General features: G+C 35.8%; 1 protein-coding gene across 1 annotated transcript in view; it reads right to left on the bottom strand.

The window, feature by feature from the left end:
* LOC112053092 (lachesin-like) overlaps nt 1-24,500 on the bottom strand; it is a 105,256-nt gene that overhangs the window by 56,351 nt on the left and 24,405 nt on the right. The window contains exon 2 of the mRNA XM_024092380.2: nt 13,826-13,939. Coding sequence (XP_023948148.1) covers nt 13,826-13,886 — 61 coding nt within the window. The 5' untranslated portion in view covers nt 13,887-13,939. The remainder of the gene's footprint in view (nt 1-13,825; nt 13,940-24,500) is intronic.

Genomic DNA, 24,500 nt, shown 5'->3' with positions numbered 1-24,500 from the left:
TATTCCAAATTTCATCCTAAAGAGCTGGCCTGCAAGCGAAAATATTACTTTTGAAAATTAACAGATACAACGCAAGATTTGTAGATTAAAATGTGTAATGTGTAATGTGAAATAACGTAATCAACAACCAAAATTCGCATTCGCTTCGTGCACTGATTATAGCTTTTGAATAGCTAAATTATGAGATAAGGTTAAAATCGGCAGAGAGCTCGACATGATCATTAATAATGCTTAATAAAGTTTCAAAACGGATCGTGATGACAATATCATATGCCATTTAGAAACAGTTACGAGGTATAATCTCTCAAGCGACATATTTTGTTGACATTTTTGATGCCGGCTCCACATTGGTGCCACGAAGCTCCGTGAACAAGCGCGAACGTGAATGTGGGCGGTTTTCACGGGGTTCACGCATGTTCACGCCTGTTCAGAGTCGGTATTTTGTCCCGCGACCAAGGGTTTGCACCTCATTCGCCCGGCGTTCATACACATCTATATTCACAGCCCATATAAATAGTGGTATAGTGACACAGCAAACAAAGTTATTGATGCAGCAGATTTGACGTCCATTTCGCGGCGGGTTTCAAACGATTGTGAGCATCCCGTGAGTGTGAAGGGCATGGAATCGGGCCGTGAATTCACGTCACTAATGTGGAGCCAGCATAGAAAGTTCTCGTAATGGTTCACGTAATTCGTCGGACGACGTTGGAGGCTAGCACTAGTTTAGATTATATAATTAAATTTTGTTCGTAAAGATACCACTTGCATACTAAATTAGCACATTCATTTTCAGACGTAGCTTTGTCCGGCGAATGTTCTGATTGCACACAGCTTTAGGATTCAAAACAAATGAGTTATCATACGTGTGTGTTGTAAATGTACTTGTATTGAAACAAAACCTAATGTTTTGTCACTTAATATATATTACGTGACCCATTTGCTTGGTACGTCTACTAGTATGAATAAGAATAAATCAACTTTTGTAGAAGACTAATTATTTTTATTATTATCGGACGCACTATTTTTTACGTCTTGTTTTTTACCTCCCACATTAAAACTAATTCGTTTTTATTGCTTCTATTTCCATCATTCCATTATCCGCACATGGAGGTCTACTGCAGGAGATAGGCCTCCTGCATGGACTTCCAAACATAACGATCACGGTGCAATCCGCTTGATGTCCTCGGTCCACCTAGTGGTGGTCAACCGACACTGCGTGCAGGGTCGCCATCCCAGCACTTTGGGATCCTAACATCCATCGGTTCTTCGAACTATGTTTTTATTTATTTACCTTATAATATGATCAATCAATACGGATGTCCCATTGCGTGGTAATAGAATGGCATGTTAGAACCAATAAAATGTCAATAAAACTACCATAAATTATGGCGTGTTCCATCTGAGATTGTATCATAACTCACAATTCAGTGAACACGACTGGTTGCGAGAAAATCACGGCAATCAAAAAAGGGCACATTGAATTATCACTCACAAAATTACTTTTCAAGTAATGTAATATTAAAGTTTGATCAATAACCGAGGCAATAAAACTCCTCCAACCACAAAGGGTTGGGAGATGATGACATACATTTGAACAGTAATTGTTCGCAGCTTGACAGACTCGATCGTAAATTTTATTTTCGCTAAGATTAAACAAGACATTCTGCGGTGAAGCGGTAATAAATGTAAATGGCTGAGGATCTTCCATTAAATTGAGACGGAGGACCCAAGGCTGGAGGTCATATTTTTGCTCCTTTACCAGTCAGTTTCAAGTTATTACGGTCCACGATATTAACTATTATAATAACTTAATTTAGTTTATTGAAGCTATTTAAGTTATTTACAAATCTATTATTATTATAAGCCTCTTTATTTAGTGACTGATTCGTTAATTTTACTTGATGTTATTGTCTGATGATATTAGTTTAAATAGATAGAGCACTATAATTATGTACACAATGTTTGTACGGGAGTAAAGTGTTAAGGATGAGAAGTAGGAACAGCTAATGCAAGTACTTGAAGTTGGTGACTATGGTCTATCTATAGGGAGCATAAGCAGCTCTTTGGTCCAAATACATAGACAGCGGCAAATAAATAATTTTTTGGGCTTATTTCTGCTACTGATTGATGTGACTGTAAAGTCACGCTCAGAGGATGATTGTATCCATAAATAATATTTTTTTTTCTTTACTAGTTACATCAAGGGCTAATTTGTAAAAAATCACCTGGTAGTTGGTGATGCAATCTAAGATGGAAGCGGGAACTTGTTGATGATGAAAATTTACACCCCTTCGGGTTTCTAACCAATATCGTACCAAAACACTACATCGCTTTGAGGTAAGTCTTTGCGCTTGAGTGGTAACTAGCCACGGCTGAAGCCTCCCACCAGACCTGGACCAATTAAGGAAACCTTAATTAGCCCAGCCCGGGATCGATCCTAGCACCTCCGTCTTAGAAAATTTGCTGGGCATACCACTACGTCACGGAAGCCATCACAAATATTTATATTACTACAACCCATTTTAAAATATATATTTCGATTGCTATTATTCGTGAAAGGCCAATAAATGTTTTTGTTGTAAATTGTAAAGTTAATTAAAAGTTGTCATGTCAACATCTCCTGACAATGCTCCGGTTAAGCATGTAACGAACACGGTTGTTATCGAATTTAGTGCGTAACTGCTCGAATTTGTCGATTTTTCCTGGAGAATTGTTGAACTGCTTTGTGGCTACGGATCCCAAGTTTCTGGGTTCGTGTCCTGGGTCTGACTGTGACGTACTCAGCTTTTTTTTTAATTAGGAAGTTGATGGTGTTACCCTTACGTACCTCGAAGAGCCGTCGATTCCGCTCATTACAACTAACATCTGATAATGATCGTTAGATCATATAACATTATTACTCTAAGCCCGCCAATCCGCATTGGAACAGGGAGGCAGGTCTAAGCTCCACATCCTCTTACCTATAGAGAGGAAGGTATAGCCCTAGTTATCGTTATCAACCCATATTCGGCTCACTGCTGAGCTCGAGTCTCCTCTCAGAATAAGAGGGGTTAGGCCAATAGTTCACCAAGCTGGTCCAATGCGGATTGGCAGATTTCACACACGCAGAGAATTAAGAAAATTCTCTGGTATGCAGGTTTCCTCACGATGTTTTCCTTCACCGTTTGAGACACGTGATATTTAAATTCTTAAAATGCACACAAATTAAAAGTTGGAGGTCCATAACCCGGACCGGATTCGAACCCACACTCTTCGGGATCGGAGGCAGAGGTAATATCCACTGGGCTATCACGGTCCTCTTGTGGGCCGTAGAAAAGACTAATGATGCCGGCCATGGGTTAATCAAGGTGTAGGTAGGTAGATTGATTTCATCAAATAAGAAATATTGTGATAAATATTGTGATTGGTCGCCCAAACATTGTAACAAAAAACATATTCCAATAAGCCGCCCACTTTCAAAACTTTTCCAAACAATTTTGCAAATTAGGCTCGTGGGCTTTCCTTACCCAATCATCATTTTATGTGACGAAAATATTCTTGTTTTTCTCCAATTTTCGTAATTAAAACTTTTTTTATAAAGTGGCTTATTTTCCTTCAATCGAAAATACCCCATAGATTCTTCATAAACAAATTATTTTGATTCGCATCGTTTTATAAGGCCATGGAGGCGTTCGCTTAGAACGACCACGTTTCAAAAAGTCTCTTTGTCTACACCTACTACGCCAATAGTTGTTATGAATGGGTCTGATCTTCCCATACTTAGCAGTAAAAAAGATATTTCAATAGGATGATTAACTTAATAATAGTCATTATTTTATTACTAGCGGAGACCCGCGACTTCGTCCGCGTGGAATTCAGTTTTTCACAAATCCCGCGGGAACCATAGATTTTTACGGGATGAAATGTAGCCAAATTTCAGCCAAATCGGTTCAGTAGTTGCGGTGTTAAAGAGTAACAAACATCCAAACAAACACTCAAACGTACATACATACAAACTTTCGCGTTTATAATATTATTAGGATTCTTTACCGTAAAGTATGCATACTGCTTCTTTTTACAGTTAAAGATTATGGGAAATAACTACTTTTTTTAGTTTTTAATGTAATAAATATTTTCGGTGCTTTTTTGATTCCTTACAATTTTACTAATGCACTCACATACATTTTGTGCAGTTCTTCAGAAATAAAAAAGTATGTACTCGCATATCATGTTAATATATCTGGATTATAACAAAAAGCTATCATGCAATATAAAGGCGCATATAGACTTGAGCATTCACTTGTAACAGAACATCGAGAATTCACCTTTTTTTTATTTATCGAACTGAACAACTAGCCGAGCCAAGCATAGAGCCAAATAAACGTCTTGAAAATTCTAGCGAACGCTCTATTCAATGAAGCAAATATGCTCGTTAGAGTGCTCGCTAAAACGCTCGATAGAATGCTCGCGAATATGTTCTCGTATTTTTCTGTGATGTAACATACGCACGAATGCTCATTACAATTGAATGCTCAAGTCTATCATCACCTTTATGTGACAGTTAAACTCCATTCTCATGTCAATTTAACGCAACGATTTGCTTCAACTTTCCGTCAATGTGAATGGAGCTTTATCGCCCTATCATGCCCGAAACTAGTATGAAGTTACATCCAATTAGCAAGACTCGATGACGTAAACGCAGTCTGCAGTATCGTAGGCACTACTCGTATATCACTTATTTGTGGTCTGTAGTTAGCGATTTTGATTTTCAACATCATTAAAAGTCTATTTCAACAGCCCACAACAGGGCCACGCCTATTAGCCTATTATTATTAGTGGTTGTGAAACCACTATCATGTCGATAGGGGTTGTGGAGCTTAGGCCCACCTCGCTGTTTCAATGTGGGTTGATGGGCTTAGGGTGATAATTTTAAATGCATTAAAGGCCACTGTCAGATGTCAATGATTATGAACGGGACCGACGGCTTAACGAGCTCCTTTCCGAGGCACGGGGTTAAGTATAACACTACCAATTACCCAATTCAGTGCTAATAATTTTTAATTGAAAATTACTTAGAAAAAAGGAAACTCAGTATTTCATAGCCCGAACCAGGATTCGAACTCAGGACCACGTGATCGGAAACCACATAGATTAACCACTGGACCAACAGGTTACAAAAAAAATGTTAGCGAGCGTTAGCTAGTAAATAAATTCGAATTTTAGTATTTCTTCATCAGAACACTAGAAACATTTCAACAAAAATTATATATTTTTTTTAACAAATACTACTGGTAAAACGCAGCAAAACGCTTTAGTTATTATTTATTATTACTTTTAATTACATAATGAAATTAAAAAATCGTGTAACCTTTTTTTATTTTATGATTTCAGTAAAAACCTTATATGAGCCATATTCTGGGTCATTTCAAACTAAGCCAGAAAGCCGAAAAGCCAAAAGTGGGTGGGTAGTCCATAGGATTAGAATCTGACATCTTAACCGTCGAGCTATTGAGTCCTCAAAATCAATTCATTTCAAATTGTATTCATGACATCGTTTGTCAAAATCACCTGTGACTGTTGCGAACGATTCATTGATTTTGCTAATTGAATGTTACTTTTCACACGCGCAGTGCCATCGCGTGCCGCCTATTGATAGATCGGCCGTTAATTCACAATGCCTGTCATTCACGACACATTCAACCCTGCAAATGTAAAACATAATCTAGATCTATATGAATAAAAAAGGTTACACACGTGCCAGTTTTGAACACATCATTACATATTTGATTTTCGAATACACGATGGCTATTTGGATTAAAATTAACTATTTGGATATAATTTTTTTTATCTGTATGGGTTTTCCTCAAAAAAAAAAATGTGACCCGTCACGGGACGCCTGGCAGATGTGAAACATCGACATTATTTTTTAAAAGTAATATCCAGGAACAAACAGATTGTGGTAGGAACTAAATATGTCATAAGGATACGGAGTATACACTATAGCTGGTATCCGACCTCAGTGTAGCGAGAGAGATGGCTTAGCGCCGGATAGAGTGGGAGAGAATGGCACAGTCGATTGCGCGTGGCGACGCGTCGCCACACCGTACACACTACTGTATATATATACCTATCATCATATAGCGTGGCGACTTGTTGCCACGGCATGCGTCGCCACGCCAGAATTCGGTTTTACGTGCGGCTATAGATGTTTCACATCAAAAAAAAAAACATTTTCATAACAGTAGAAAGTCCATTATACTCGTAAATCTGTATGTATTATGTGGTAAGGCATTTTTCCTCGTAAAGCTTTAAGAATAAAACGTAACGTCTTACGGGAGATTATAGGATAAGTATTTCCTTAATAGAAATATAAGAGTAAATAACTGTTTTTTGTCATTTGGTAGTTATCACCTGCTGTCAGCCGGTATGTAGGACTTAGCTGAGCTTCGGGCGTGTTATTTCATAAAGTAAATATTTATGAGGGGAAGGAGTTTTCTCGCGCGTCCTCCGGTAAGCCGCCTGATCCAAAAAGACATAAACCTCGAGGGATTCAGTTGTAAGTTCACAAAGGCAACGTTCGGTGCTTTTTATAGTAAGTTCTCGCGTACATATTTGCCTTTTTTTCTTTGTGCTAACATTGTATTTGGATATTTTATTTTTTAGGTTATCTTTATTCGTGTCAAGATATAAGCTGAGTAAAAATTTCTAGAGAAGTGACGACTTATCTAGTAAAGATAAACAATTTTAGTATTACGTTGTAAAGTGTATTCCAAAACGTAGCATAATTTCTAAATTTTAGAAATTATTTATGCTGTTATACCAAACATCATCATCCATAATTTCAGAGCCTTTCGGAAATAGCTTTCAAGTGTTAAGGCCGCCTTCGTAAACTACTTATTTCTTTTTATATCTGTATTCTAATAGGTATGTGGTGAACAATTAAAGTGTACATACACAAATAATAACATACATTTTTGGTGTAAGTCGTAATACATAAGTATTTACGATACAGACTAGACTTAACTTACCAAAAATTCAAAAATGTCACCGTTTTTTATGTCAAGTTAAGTTTTTACTCACTTTATATTAGCTTCACTTGTAACTATGTAAGAAAATCAAATCTCGGAAATTTAATTTAACCCACTTCCCGGTCTTCGATTAGGATGAAATTTTGCACACGCTCTGAGTTCTGATGACAATACATGACTAGTTAAGAAATGTCATTACAAATCCTATATGGCGGCCGCAAAATGGCGGATTGGCTGTTTGAAATCCACCCCCATGATATGGATATCATATGAAAGGGTTTGATGTCAGAAATACAGAAAAATAGTCACGTGACTTAAATCCAATATTTTTAGTGCGTGCTAAAAGCGGGTTTTTTTAGTACTGTACGGCTGTACTTTATTCTGACACAAGTCAGTTGAATTAATTTTTTTAAAGGGCAATTTTAATCGTCTTCTCTCGTCAGAATTTGCTTTCCGAACCGGAAGCTAGAGCCACTACTCACGGACAGACTTGACTTTTGAAAAGCGCTTTTATAAAAGCCTAAACAGCCTTCATGAAATATATGAATTTAAATTTGGAATTCCGATACACGACTTTAAAGCTTAGGCATATCACATAATTCCAGAGTAAGCTTGCGTACCTACTGATATTTTACGTTCGATAGCCAACGTTGCGTAGCTAGCACGCGTTGTCACTATTGGGATACTGGGACATATCACCCCTTTAATATTGGCGTATTGTTGAAACTAAATATTGTTTTGTAAAATAATCGAAAAATATTTTTGGATGCAAATGCTACAATTATTTCATTATTTATATTTTACTAACTTTTGCATAAATGGCAGTCCTAACCTGATCCATTACCGTTTTGTGAATAAGAATTTTTATAGATGTGTTAGTGTAGTATAATTAAGTTTAAATTGAAGCTAAAACAGAGAGATATATTCGCTCAGCAATAAATCTTTAAATAAAGAAAAAAAAATAATTTACAAATAATTAAAATATTATTTTGGAAATCGATGTAGTCAATTAAATCTAAAAATCGCACGTCATCAGCTATAAAGTTTCTTTATGGCTATGTCACATGAAAATAACAAGAAATTCAAGAGTTTTTATTTTAAATTCAACCATCTAGGCTTTAAAAGAAAACTCGGGTTACCTATAAAATAAAATTTACGAACCAAGGAAACAGAATTTTTAATGCAATGAGTAAGGGACCGTTAGAAGGATGAGCTGTAAAATAAAAGTGCGAAAAGTGAATAGGGCTCCGTAGGGTTTATGCAAATTAAACGCGAAATTTTTTTAACTTGCCGAGTCTAATATTATTATTTGCAAACAACTGGGGCTGTGCGCTGAAGATACTTCGAGATAAAATTTCCAACTTTATTATAGACGAGCAATAAATGCTTCTGTTAAGCTTTAAGTGAAAACTTCGCTCTCCTAAACGTTTTAAAATATTATGGAATATTGAAGTTTTGAACAAAAATTGTACGTTAATTCGTTTCCATTTTCATCTACAATTTTCGCTAATTTTTTTTTTTAACTGTAAAGTTTTAAGCGATATTATGGTAGGCGTCCACAAATCCGCTTCGTACGTATCGGATGCATCGCATCAAACGGATTTTCAATTTTACGGTAGATAAAATCCGTTCGATGTGATCCGTACCCTTTGCTAGAATACTGACTTTACTCAAAACGTGGCGACCGGGGACACTACTTCTATATATTAATACTGAGGAAGATATTTGAAAAATACGTTTTATATGTTACTTTGGAAGATCACGTGAACAAAGTGACCTAAATACGTAATGGGCAGTGAAAGACTAAGATTTAGTTATTGGACATTGTCTTAGTATAAAAATTATATTTATATTAATTAGTCACATAAGTAGGCTATATCGTAATTTTATGAAGTACCAAATTGGTACTTTACAACAGAGAAATAATAAAAAAATATGTTACTCAAATGGTTGAGGCCTCTTATCACTTGGTACCATTATCTTAACTCCTTATTTGAGTACTATACTTAACTATGGTACATACATAGGCAAACATTCAGTTTCGTTCTACAAAGGAGATCGACCATTTTCATACATGTCTGGGCCTAGACTTGATATGGTGGGGGTAGGGTAGGAGTAGGGTAGTGTAGGGTAGGAATAGGGAAGTGCACATAAGTCAAAGCGAAGCTTGACCGGGTCATCATCATCATTAACCCATATTCGGCTCACTGCTGAGCTTGAGTCTCCTCTCAGAATGAGAGGGGTTAGACCAAAATCCATCACGCTGGCCCAATGCGGATTGGCAGACTTCACACACGCAGAGAATTAAGAAAATTCTCTGGTATGCAGGTTTCCTCACGATGTTTTTCTTCACCGTTTGAGACACGTGATATTTAATTTCTTAAGCCGGCTTGACCGGGTCAGCAAGTTTATTTATAAAATTAATGATTTTTCGTCATTTTCGGTTCTGTAACATGCTGAGCTCACAATGGTTGATAAACTTAACTATTCCTATTATAAAAAGTGTATCTAAGTTTTGATTTTAGAATATTGAGTTTGTACAGTGTTATACAATTGACGCCAGGCTAAGGCTGTGGTTCCCTCGAGGGAAACTGACGCTGCCTTTGGTACCGCAATTTAATTAAAGCAAAATACAGTCTGTATATCTACCAGACCAGTTAAGTCTACGAGAGAAAATTATAGGAAAATCTGTTCTTAGGTCGCAAAATCTATAGGTACTATAAAGAGGTAAAATTTGTGGTGTTGTGGGGGGTAATCTCTAGTAATCTTTTTTGAAAATTCTTTTACCACTAAAAGCTACGTTATTTGTGAGTATCATAGGCTATATTTTATCCCCGTATTCTCACTGTAACGGGAGCTATGCGTGTGAAACCGAGGGGTTAGTCAAATTATCGGTTAGTAGTTAGTTTATAAGTTTCAGGCAGAAAAAAATCAATTGATTTTCTTAATAATACTACTAATTCGTATCACCTAAAACTAACAGATATTACTATTTAGAGCAATAACAGTTTATTTATTACAACATACACTTATATGAAACACTGACACTGCTTCAATAGTTCGCTTTGCTTAAATTTAGCTGGACACGTCGCCGACTGTCTACAATTTGTCGACTGTCTTGTCGATACTCAATAAGTTAAACATATCAATACAAATGATGATTGTATAATGATATCTATACTAATATTATAAACGGAAAAGTACGTCCGTCTGTCTGTCTGTTTACCTTTTCATGCCTAAGCAGAACCGATCAAGATGAATTTTGCTATAATGGTAAATGGGACCTTGGGGCAAAACATAGGGTACTTTTGGACCCTAAAATATAAATAGTGGTTGAATGTTTGTATGGAAAGTTTTTCATTTTTAGAGTCACAATTTTAAAATTTGTTAATAAATCATAAAAAAATACGAAATATAATGAGATTCATGAATTTTTAAAATTCCACCTCCAAAGGGGTGAAAAAGGGGTTGAAAGCTTACATTGATTTCCACGCGGACGAAGTCGCGGGTGTCCGCTAGTTTAATTATAAAGCAAAATAATAATTTAAAAAAAATAATACATTATTGACACTTTTTTATTTTCATTGAAAAAGTTTATAAGCTACAGTATTATTAATGCCATGTTATTAATAATAAATTAATACCTAATTGGTAAATTAAAAGGCTTTAACTATTCGCTTGAATAAAATGTCACACAGTAATGAAAATTTTATATTCAAATGAATTACAAATTTTACTGTGTATCCACGGCCTTACTAATTAAGAGAACCTTAATGAACTCTTAATTTACTATGAAATTGGATATTGATTTTTGTGATTATTTTTACCCCTGATGGAGAAAAAAGGGTGTTACAAGTTTAACCGTTATGTATGTCTGTCTGTGGCACCCTCAGACCAATTATTGTATAAGACCTGCCTCGCTAGTAGTTACTTTTCTGTCAAAGTATATGATCAACGATCTAATACGATTATAAAAACTGTTTCTATAGAATCGATGTTAAATAGTTGTAATCGTGTTCGTCGGTTAAAGAGCTCCGTAAAAATACCTTTTTGTGTAATTTAATGGTGTAAAAACGAGCAAAAACTTCTAGTTTAGTATAAGATATATACAAAATCTAAGCTCGTTTTCCTCAGAAAATGACAGACAATTTTGTTCGTGACTATGAGTGCGATACAGGTCCTTCTATAATTGGTCTGAGGTGGCACCATAATAATTAAACGGGTGAACCAAGTTTGTAAATATTATATCAATAAAATGGAAGCTACGTTAGCGAATTATGTAGCAAGCTTAACGATTACGTAAGCGGATTAAGTAACAGTTATGTTAGTTAATTTATTTAAGTTATATTTAAACAATAGCATAATAATCGATCTTAGATAAGTGCTTCTGAAGCCGCAAACTGTGGTAGTCAAGAATCAAAATGGCGGTTGGTTCAAATAACAGATGGGTGACCGACTTTGGGATTTAATTTTGAATTTTTTATGTACCTTATTTTTATGAAAGTAAATGCAAGTGCTAAGCGATGTGACATAAATTTTTCGCGAAAAATATTAGGTGTACTAATTAATTAACTTTGGGTGATTCTGAAGAATTTCAACACTTGAAGTCGAATAAGCTAGTTTCATATTTTCATTTGAGTATGTCTATTATCAAAAGGTTTTGTTCTTCAATTTAGAATGTGTAATCGGGTATATCTCGTAGAATATATTTTGGTCGTAAGCCCCTGTCAGATTCCCCGACCAGCGGTTCATATCTTAACAATATCAATCCGGGCCCGGCCTTTGCGGGATTTGACGCCTGCTTGTGGAATCTACGTATCTGTGTAAAATATATATTGTAGGTACCCGACGCAAATGAAATTCCCAACGTATGCTGCGAAGGTGTTCGGAATGCGACACATTTTCTTACTATTTTATGCATTCTTTCGTGCTCAGATTTTGAGCTCTGAATGGATTCTGGTGAAATTGTGTAATTTTTTTACGAATACTCATGACCTATCCGTACATGTCCAATACATGATTTATCTCTCTTCGTTATTTCTACATTACATTGCGTTAACTTGAGATTCTTTGAAAACCGCCATTTTTAATTGTTTGCTAGTATTAAATACATAGTTTTCTTCGGTTTCACGATATTCTGTATCATCACAATATACGATATATCAAAATAAAAGTCAAGTACATCAGTTATTTCATACTTTTATTTTTTACTTTTTCATTTCCGTACGAAAAAAAGTGAAATTTATAAAATATACATGAAGGATGAAGGTGTCAGAATTTTGCTGACTCGTAAAGGGGAATTACCTCATATAAGTATAATTTTAAAAACATTATTCTTAGACAGCAGATATATTTTATAATAATTATATCAATTATTTAATATGAGACTGGGATCTAAACTAATGGAGAATTTGAATTACAGATACCAGTAATATACCTACTGGATAAATTGAGTTTCAGCGTAATGTAGTGTTCGCCCAGTCCTTATTGGCAAACCATTATAGTATCCAATGTTTGGTCAACAACATCATTAGCACATTGAAATTATAGGCATTTGCGGGCCAATTACATAATTGTATTGTAGTGACAATCATTGTTCGCCGACACTGGACAGTGGACACCTACCTATGTGCTACGCGCAGTGATCTGAATTAATGGACAAATGCATTTAACTTGTAATTTTAACACCAAATTCAGATTAACGGGTCATTGTTAAACGCATGTTAATAAAGAAAGGTTGATAATGATGATGATATAAATTTTGGTCTACTTACATTGAATATTAAAATTATAACTCAGTAAAATTTAATTCAAGACACTTCGAACAGTGCGTGTTGCTAGTGATGACTCACGGATGGAATAGATATTTATAGTAATTTAAATTGGAAAACACACATTCAAAAAATTAAAACTAAACTATCTCGTTTCACATATGCGCTAAAAGAGCTAAAAAAATCGACTAATATGGAATCGACATTATTAGCCTACTTCGCGTACGCAAATCCCTACCTGACTTACGGTGTCATTCTATGGGGCAATAGCACAGATGCACAACAACTATTCACCCTACAAATGAAATGTATTCGTATTATAAAAAACGTTAAAAAAACTGAAAGTTTTGTACCCCACTTTAAATCATAAAAGTTCTTACCCTACCAAGTCTATATATCTTAGAAACATGGAAATTCGTAAGGAAAAATACAGAATTTTTTCAAAGATTAAATGAATTGCCACGAAAAAATAAATTACGGAGCTCGCGTAAATTGAACATAGTACAGCCAAAGTCAAATTTAAAAATGCACAGTCCAGGCCCGCACTAAATGTGCATAAAAATATATAATAAATTACCGCAAAACATTAAGGAAAAGGAAAACATTAATGAGTTTTTATTAACATTAAAAAACTTTTTGCTTGAAAAATAATAAATCCGCCTCTCTACTTATCTTATCCTATGTGTTTATTTAAGTTTTACTTTGTAGTTACAATACCCTCACAGGGTTCCATTTGTAATAATTATGACATTTTATTTATGACATGTGTTAAATATTTTAATGGAAATGTAACGTAAATGAATAAATAAATGGATCCGAGACTTGGTCGCTAACTATGGCCCTCATAAGAAGGTTCAAAGTAACTCAGCTGGCGATAGGATGAGCTATGCTTGGAGTTTGAGTGAGGTCGAATCAGAAATGAGGAGATCCGCAGCAAAACCGAAATTAATGACAGACGTCTCGTTGACGCGAAGTGGCAAAGGGCAGTTCGTAGAGCCGATGGACGTAGGGGTCCCAAAAAAAAAATACATGTAGGTAGGTACTTACCGTGTTTGCCGCTGGAGGCCGCCGCGAGCGCGGTGCTAAGCACCAAGAGGTGCGCGAGCATGCTCCCGCGTGCGGCGCCGGGCGCTCATCGAGCCGCAGCCACGTCACGCACTTCTGAAGCAAACAGAATATCACATCACACTAATATTATAAAGGCGAAAGTTTGTGTGTAGGTGTGTTTCTTTGTTTCTCTTTTGCGCTGTGGCTACTGAAGCGATTTGGCTGAAATTTGGAATGGAAATAGATTTTACTCTGGATTAACACATATTCACCCCGGTAAAGGCTATGATCCCGCGGGAATTATGAAAAGCTTTTGGAGCGTCAAGCTATGAGATATTGGTGATAATTTAAGTCGAAAATTTAAAATTAAATTTACTAAACGACACTGCTCTGAGAAGAGTCCACAAGTGCCATACAGTACTTGGGAGTCCTTCCAAGAAAAGGGTGTGGATATTCATCCTTCTCCTAACAAGTTAGCCCGCTTCCATCTTAGATTGCATCATCACACATTCGCACACATTGAGATTGTAGTCAATGGCTAACTTGTCACACTAATATTATAAAGGCGAAAGTTTGTGTGTAAGTGTGTAAGTATGTTTGTTCCTCTTTTACGCTGCGGCTACTGAAGCGATTTGGCTGAAATTTGGAATGGAAATCGATTTTACTCTGGATTAACACATAGGCTACATTTTATCCCGAAAAAATCCATGGTTCCTGAGGGATTAGTGAAAAACTAAATTACACGCAGACGAAGTCGCGGGCGTCCGCTAGTAAAGAATAAAAAGCGCTTGTTCATCGGCTGGTGATTGTAACGTAAATAGCTTTTGGAGATAGAGTTCGTCTAAGTAACTATAACCGTCATACATAAAGTATCTGTCACCAAGCAGCGATGCTTATAGGTAGGTACACGAGGGTTAAAACATGTGCCTCAGGGTACAGGGCAGTGCGTACTAGTTTGTAGGACACGTTTCTTGTCTTAGCAAGTATATCTTGCAAGGTAAACTAACTTAAAAGTAAAGAGTTAGACGTTCAGTCATAGACGATGATTGATTCTCTTTCATTGCCAAATAAAATCGCTCCAATAAATCAATATATACGTTGTTATGGCAATATTTGTAATTAATGACGTCACTACATTAAACAATTATGTGCGCCTCATCGAACTGTGGAACATTAAGTAAAATTAATCAATTTAGAACAACAAGAACATTTCTAGCATCACCTCCATGCACCCATGCGACCCATGCGATTTATGTATAAATCCGTTCAATTTTCTAACCAAATATTTGGCAATACATACACCAATATACAATGTATAGATGTTGAGCTTCCTAATAAAAATAATTTAGATTACAATTTAGATTCTTTTGGTCGGTGGGAGGCTTCGGCCGTGGCTAGTTACCACCCTACCGACAAAAACGTACCGCCAAGCGATTTAGCGTTTCGGTTCGATGTCGTGTAGAAACCGAAAAGGGGTGTGGATTTTCATCCTCCTCTTAACAAGTTAGCCCGCTTCTTTCTTAGATTGCATCATCTCTCACCATCAGTTGAGATTGTAATCAAGGGCTAACTTGTAAAGAATATAAAAAATTCTTCTTCTTTCTTGTCTATGGCACTTTGTAATATAAAAAATTGTTGTCTGTAAAGACGGTGTACTGACGATAGTTGAACGTGACAACGTCAGAAAATACTGATAAAATGGATACATTTTTCAATATTAAATAATTATTAAAATAAATTTTAATTAACGTGTTTAAAACAATAAATAAATAAAATACTGCTCGTTTTCCTAAAATACTGTTTAATAATCTTCATAGACCAGAATATATTTTATTTCTTGTAAAAATGTTGGCAACCCTAGAGCGAGGGAACGACGCATTACGACATCTTTTTTCGAGTGTGCAGTCTCCATCGAATTATAAGACGTCGTCACGTCAAAAAAAATATTTTGCAATCAACGTGTCAATAAGTACCACATCATATATAATACCATTAGTGCAATCCTCGGTTAGAATGCTACTCGTAGCATGAAACAACTGTTACGCAAAGTCTACGTCCGCGTAAAATCTGTTCCTATCAACATTAATATTCGACTCCACGTCCACGCAGCGTGCGTTACGCGACGTATGTGCTAACGTCGCGAACACACGCCAACATTTCTCACATAACTGCGAGAGTTGGAACCTTCCCTATTTGCATACACGTATTCAGTCGTTGCAACTGTTCACTCGGACACGATGTCGCACAAAACTATACGGTTTACAGTTACACTTCCAACGAATGCGGTGTTCTGCATTAGTTAGTGTTTTACATGACATCTGGGGCAGTAAAGCTTTAGTGAGCCTTTTTTGTTACGAATTAAAAACATTTCTGTAAATAATAATCGAGTACAAACTGCACAATCACACTATCACACTAATATTATAAAGGCGAGAGTTTGTGTGTAAATGTGAAAGTGTGTAAGTGTGTAAGTATGTTTGTTCCTCTTTTACGGTGCGACTACTGAAGCGATTTGTCTGAAATTTGGAATGGAAATAGATTTTACTCTGGATTAACACATATGCTACTTTTCATCCCGGAAAAAACCATGGTTCCCGCGGAATTTGTAAAACTAAATTCCACGCGAACTAATGTTTTAAATAATAATGTAATGTTTTTTGAAATGAGTGAGAGAGATTTTAATTTGAGAATTACATCTCAGTTAAAGAAGTTAGAAACAAATGAGCTTTGATAGCTGATATAGATATATCGCAATAGAAATTTTTTTATGTAACTCAATTAGAATTTTAATAAGTATTACTTTTTTCGTTTTGTCCTATTTACTATAAAAATATCAGTATATGATGTGTATATGATGTGTGTATTGTCCTATATATATATAGGACAATACACACATCATTATCTTACTCCAATTTAAGCGTAGTTTGTGTTAGAGCTCCTAAGATAGCTGATTTCCTTTTATAAATTTATATATACTACTAAAATATAAATATATACTTATTTATTTATTTCTAAAATTTATAAACACACTCAGATACTGGAAACATCTATGCTCATCACACAAATATTTTTCAGTAGTAGAAGTCAAACCCACGGGTGTCGATGCAGAAAGCAGGGTCACTACCCACTGTGCAACGTAACCGTGGTCGTCAATTTGGTCATGGTCAAGAATATTTTGTCTCTAAGCATTAGTATTTTTCGTGTTTACAAAATGAATGTTACTCGTACGGCGAAAGCGTGTCATGGTACAAGCCGTGCAAGCTTCAGAAACGTCACGAGCAAACAGGCTCGCATGCCTCACATGAGTGTTCGCTAAAATCTTCCTCCCTATTTACAATCTCGCATCCATTCGCTGCAACTGTAACTATTCACTCGGACACGAATGTCGCCGCAAACTATCCGTTAGCGCTTTCAACGAATTCCTAGTTTCTCAATACTTAGTCTGACAGTACGATAACAGTTAGAATAGTGGAGGTACGAGAAGGTATAGATTCTATTTGCAAAAGGAAGTTTAGCTGTCGTTGTGGTTTAGCGTTTCATGAATAAGCTCATAGTAGTTATTGTCAGGAGAAGGTTCTAACTACAGAAAAAAAAATATAAAAGGGTAGGGGTAGGGATAGGGTAGGGAAGGGTAGGGCAGGGGTAGGGTAGGAGCAGGGTAGGGGTAGAGTAGATGTAGGGTAGGGGTAGAGTGGGGGTAGAATAGGATAGGGGTGTCAACCTGTTGTTGAATTTGACCGAGTCCGCTAGTATTTGATATAAATCTTGGCTAGTGCTTGTCTGCAATCAAGCCTGATGGTAAACAAAGATGCAACAAAGATGGAAATAGGGAGTAACAACTATATATTTTAAGCCGAAATTAAATATATTATTTATATAACAATAGGTACATACTTAACTTTTGATATGTAGTGATACACTAAAAAATAAAAAATCTGGCTGAGTTTGTTGTGGGGGCTTGTTTTGGACCAAGGCGTGTTTGGAACCTGCATAACTTTAATTTTAAGTTTTCGACTAATTATTATTATCACCGTTATATTCAAATAATAAAAATACCTGATGTTTCGAAATTGCTTGCAAACTAAGCCTAATTATGTATGTGGTGTAAATGCAAAACTGCTTTCTTTCTTATTTGGGAAAGCGTTTAATAAAGATGGAAGCTGGAGTGGTTATCTTTACCGAGTGAATATTTTTTTTTCTTTCTTTTCTTGACGTAAATATAACCAAGTTACAGGTGTTACAAAAAATTTAGGAAAATTTGAAAGAAGAAACCACAAGATTCTTAACGGGTCGAAGATCTATATCGACTCGCTGGTATCTATTTGTAAAATCTATCGTCTAGATTACTATCTGATATTAGATTTTAGAAAGAGATATAATAATATGAGTTGTAAATCAAACTAAACGGGATTAAAATCGTAAATACAATCCCGTATTAAATAAATATTCTGGTTTATCTCGGTTAATGAATAATATGCATAATTTCTTGTTCAAAACTAAAATAAATACGGACAGTGTACTCCCCTGGAGTATGCGATATGCGATGAATGTGAAACGTCGCGAATCTTTATTTACATTCTCGTTTCTGCAACTCTGAACTTTGATACGAATATGGCAAATACATTCTACGTTTACGTTTTCAACCAATGCAGATACAACGTTCATAATTATTTCAGTGAAATGTTTTGTTTCTTTATTTCACTTTTCCGAAGATAATATATAATTATTAGATATTCTAATATTACTAGGCACTACAGCTGATTAAACTACACTTACTTATTATTAATGGACACGTAAAGAAACATTTAAGCTGTTTCGATATAATATTAGACCAGACATATTCCTCTTGTCATAACAAATTGAACGTACATACCTTAAACGTCTTAACCATTCGCTGCCCGCGAGTATTTTATCGAAAAGCCCGTCTGCGTTAAAGAAGCCGACAGTCAGGGAATGTGGTTTTAATCTACCGTTGTGAGCCATTTAAAAAATCTTTATATTCCTCTATCGCGCGGAGCATGATATATTACTTTATATTTTTTTACATGTCACGTAACAGGATACGATGGGCGACCGGTCGTCCATTTAGGAGTCAAGTGGTTAAAAGTAGTCAGTCACAAGTCCCGGCATCACACAAGATACATGTGAAGACATGGAGTGCTAAGATATTTCATAAATTTTAAGAAATATTAGTTTTAATATAGTGTTAAGTAGTAAGTTTCAACGGCGAGCACAACGCCGAATACAGCGTTGCATAAACAGTACGGCATTACGACATATACACCGTCGTTGTAAGCAAACACGTTTATGTTTCCCCACAACACTGTGAACTGAAATATCTCTTCCCTATTTACATTTTCGTATTCAGTCGCCGCGCCGCCACCATTTAGAAGCGTACACTTTAGACAAAATGTTTCGTAACTTTTCGTCTTATTGCAGTAAGAAAACTTACCCTGAAATTTTATAACACATTTGCTTGTAAAGTTTCACTTATTTCATCAATTTCAATACCGTAATAAAATGAATGATATGCTCCCGACTGATTTTTTCGGTCACGGCGGCTAATCTCATGGTGAGATTAACCATGTACGCAGGAGATATTATAGTGCACAAGTGTATGCGCAAGCACAGGTGCACTCTCTCTTCCCTCACTCTCGAAATCCGATGGGACGGCAGACCGACACGACCGGTGAGAGATCAGGCGCAGGACCGACGGCTTTACGTGCTCTCCGAGGCACGGGGGTGTACTAACACCGCCAACTTCCCAACTCCAGGCTGCTATTAAGATTTTCCTTGTAAGAAAAATCCCAATTTGTTTTTGCTGGCCTGACCCGGGATTCGAACCCTGGACCTCATTGACCGTAGCTGAACCAGCTTACCACGGGACCAATGAGGCAGTTAATACCGTACTGTAAAGTAAAATGCACATATGCCGTAAAGTAATATAAAATTAATAATTAATTAACCATCCGTTTAAAAACGAACGGTACTTTTCTAAATCTTCGCAAATAGTTTTTATGTCAGAAAAGTGCTTAACATTTTATGAATAAAATTAACTTTGTATTTATGTTTAATAAAAAACATTAATTTTTAATAATTTTGACAATAAATATCAACCATTTTATCGGTAATAAAAACATAAAAATATTAATTTACTTTATTAGTAATACTGGCTGTTTTTTGTGCATTTGCCTAAAAAAATGCACGCACTTCGCTATCTATGCAAAATAGACAAGCGTACTAGCGGACGCCCGCAACTTCGTCCGCGTGGAATTCAGTTTTTCACAAATCCCGCAGGAACCATGGATTTTTCCGGGATGAAAAGTAGCCTATGTGTTAATCCAGAGTAAAATCTATTTCCATTCCAAATTTGAGCCAAATCACAGCTGTAGAGTTTTTTTTTGTTTGTTTGTTTGATTGAACGCACTAATCTCAGGAACTACTGATCCAATTTGAAAAATTTTTAAATTGGATCAGCGTCAGCTAGTATTCAATATAGAAGACGATAGTGTGCGACCCTTCAAAACTTTCCGTGTCATTAAAGTCGCTAGTGTGACTTTACTGTAGCTCGGACATGAACAGCTACACAAATACGTTCACACCTTCAATGAATGCAGACTTTCGCGTCATATTTTGTAAAGGTACCTCTGTAACCTGCTCCAGTATAAAACTCTTTTACACAAGGCTATGTTTTAAAATAGGAATAGTTCTTTTATCGCTCGGTAAATTGAAACGCTGCAAAGTTATTCATACTGTCACTTTTATTTATCTTTTTGACGGCCGCGTGGCGCAGTGGGTAGTGACTGCCTTCTGCATCCACGACCGTGGGTTCGATTCCAACAACTGGAATATGTTTGTGTGATGAACATGGGTTTTTTCCAGTGTCTGTGTGTATTTATACATTATATAAGTAATTATATGTATTATAAAATGTATATGAATATTATAATATCAACTATCTTAGTACCCATAACACAAGCTACTCTGTATGCTTACTTTGGGGCTAAATAGTGATGTTTATTGTTTATAATTAAACAAACAATACACATCACTATTTTTATTTAACTTAAAATGCACATAACTGAAAAGTTGGAGGTGCGTGCAACGGACCGGATTCGAACCTAAACCCTCCGTAATCGGAGGCAGAGGCCATATCCATTAGTCTATCGCAGCTCTTTTATATTAATTCAATATTTTTAAAATTTATCACTATTTTATTGGTACAAGAAACATACTAAATAAAGCGGGTCACAGGTCTCTACATGTCCCTACGTATGAACAACACTGTCAGATCTCAAAAACTACGTGACCTGAAATAAGAAACTGTTGCAAAATTTACAGGAAGTGTTCTCTCGTACCGACAACGTCGAAAAATATTTCTTTGTCCTCTTTTGAACAAAGAAAAAATATTTTCATAATTTGAGTTGCGTTCCAGTTGCCCCTACCAGCTCCTATAAGGAGACACAAGTTTCACTCATACTATGAGAATTTTATACAAAGCGTTTCTCATTCTTGAACAATTTTGTTACTTCTTATCGTGTATAGTAGAATATCACGAGATATGAATACTAAAATTATTAATGATTACCATATTTTGATTAGAATCATACGAATTTTCCTAAGAAAGACAAAAATTTTGCATTCGTCTAAGATCCGTATTAGAAACGACGTTCACCTATCAGCTGTTTAATGGATGAAAAGTGTTTTAAATGAAATTTTATATTTGGCCAGGAAATTACTCTCTATATATTTTTAACACCCTAAATTTGATTTATAGTATCTTTTCCTCCATTAAACAGAACGATGAAGGTCGTATCTAATACGGATATTCTACTAGTAGTGTTTGTTAGAAGTTGCTCTTTTAGTAGTGCTCTGTTGTTTTAGGAAGGTCACTTTAAAACAAAAAGTAATGTTATAGTAACACAAATATTCAAAGCATAATATTATTACGAGTATGATTTTGAAACGTCTCTATCGCATTAATTTGCTTAATTAACTTTTAAAAACGAATTAATACAAATTATATATCTACGGGTATAATTTTTATAATAACATCATTAGAAGATATGAAATCAGACAACTGGGATTAATTAAAACTGGATCCAACAAACTAGGGATTTGCGAAAATAAATTCGCGGCGACTGTTCTCTTTGAGAATTAAACTGGTGCTAAGTAGAATGGGAAACAAGAATCCGTCAGAGTTCCCCGCTCAGAAATAAAACACAATCCCGCCGAGGAACTGGGAGCGGTTTGAATAACAACTCTTTAATTGAAAGTTTAGCAATTTGCTCCACCCTTCCAGGCTCCCAAATGGACCCGACGGCGTACGGGGCAACTCTCATCCGGCGGGGTTCAAAATTGAACGTAGGCAGATGTGCTTAATTACCAGAGCAGATGCTAGTAGCTCCGTTCCTCGCTTATCTTGAGATGAACCTGCACCTTCTTGAGGCTATATTTCAAACCCGAAGTGTTATTACTGGACGCGTATCGTCATTTTCTATAAATATAAAACATATTTTTACATTCATATATCTAAGTCTGTGGTGTTATTTTTTTTATTATTCTCTACAAGTTAGCCCTTGACTACAATCTCACCTGATGGTTAGTGATGATGCAATCTAAGATGGAAGCGGGTTAACTGGTTAGGAGTAGGATGAAATCCACACTCCTTCGGTTTCTACACGACATCGTACCGGAACGCTAAATCGCTTGGAGGTACGTCTTTGTCGGTAGGGTGGTAACTAGCCACGGCCGAAGCCAGCCAGACCTGGACCAATTATGAAAACCTCCATCGGCCCAGTCGTCGATCGAACCCATTACCGACTTGTAAATCCACCGCGCATACCGTTGTGCCACGGAGGCCGTCAAAAGGGATAATCTCTGGATTTACTGAACCGATTTTGAAAATTCTTTTACCACAAGAAAGCCACGTTATTTGTGAGTGTCATTGGCTATACTTTATCCCCGTATTCTAACAGGAACGGAAACGTACGTACGTAGTACGTGGGTGAACAAAGTTAACATAATATATTAACTTAGAAGAACAACGTTAGATTGAGTTACTATACAACTAGTATAATGTAGTACTCGTATTTTGTGCCAGAGTTGTTTCGGATTACGAGAAGGTGATATTGCCTCACTTATCTGATCACTTATCACTTATCTCTCGTACAAGTATGTGTACCTGTGTCTAAATATTTTTTTTTATTCTATGACTAGTTAGTCCTTCAGTTAGGCTGCTAAGTGATGATGCAGTTAAAAATGAAAGCTACAAGCCTAACCTCATCTAATTCTGAGAGGAGACTTCTGCTCGACAGTGTGCCGACTATCGGTTGTCAACGATGATCGTATTAAGCTATCAGAATACTAAAACAATTATCTTTTATTATTACAACCATATATCCATAACTTTACTTTTAACCATGACTTTAATAACGGAAATGTTGACTCGACGCTTTCTTAATAAGCAATTTATATGCCTCAAAGTTAAGACAGAAGATATTAGCAAAATCCATTCATAAACAAACCACTTACAAAGTGAATCAATAATTAATTGCTCAATTAATCAACGCGGTAGAGCTGCTTATGAGTATAAGGTATCGTTTGGTATGAATAACAGTTAATAAACATATTGTAACCCAATGAAATACATTAAAAAAGTATTTAAAAAGTGAATAAATAATAATACACACACCTTAAGAAGCTTTCGCTTAACTGCTAGATCAAGAGCTACAAAAGGCAGCAATTCTTGAGACGGCGCGTATTGTGAGGAGGTTCTTCACTCTGGAGCCCTGACCACCGGTTGCTTGGGCACTCAAATGTCCCACAGCGGGAGGGTTGATATTTCTTTATAAATTTTTAATACTATTTTATATTTATATTGACATTGTTAGAAATTAAAAAAAAGAACTAATAAATAAATGAGACAAAAAACAATAATAATAATTAAATTAATCTACGTGAGAGAGCTACTTATAAGTTTAGTGATGAAAATAATATTGGATATGAACAATAGTTATTATAACCAAACGAAATACAGAACAAAAGAGAATCAATAACAGTAATCTAATATTTAAAAAGTAAAAGTTAAAATCACTAAGGGGTAGTTTATAGTTAATAGACGTCCGATGCGAATGGGTTAAGCGACAGGGCCGAATTAAAGAGGCCAAAGGGCGGACGTAGTCGCGGGGATCCTTGATGGTTAAGCCTATAGTTACTTAGAAAGTGAATCAATAATAATTATTTACAAAGTGGATCAATGATAATAATTACTTACAAAGTGAATCAATAATAATTAATTGCCCAATTGATCTACACGGGAGAGCTGCTTATCAGTTTAACGATGAACATCGTTGGATATGAATAACAGTTAATAAACATATTGTAACCAAACGAAATACATTAAAAAGGGTAATTCGCAATTTGTTTTAAAGCAATCATTGTAATTGTGATAACGGTAAAACAACATTAAATGGCGTGCTATAAATACTGTAGGATTTTCACGTCATGTTTTGACGATCGCTTTGTTGAAGCGACGCGAATAAATAGCTACATTAAACGTTAAAGATTTGAGAGTTCGTTCTAATTTTTAAAGAATGCAACCACATCAATAAATTATTTTAATTAACCCTACAGTGGTCGCGTACCTAAATGTAACGGAAGTGGTCGCGTGGAC

Source organism: Bicyclus anynana, chromosome 1, assembly GCF_947172395.1.
Source record: "Bicyclus anynana chromosome 1, ilBicAnyn1.1, whole genome shotgun sequence".
NCBI classification, from domain to species: domain Eukaryota; kingdom Metazoa; phylum Arthropoda; class Insecta; order Lepidoptera; family Nymphalidae; genus Bicyclus; species Bicyclus anynana.
This window is presented reverse-complemented; position numbering and strand designations above follow the sequence as displayed.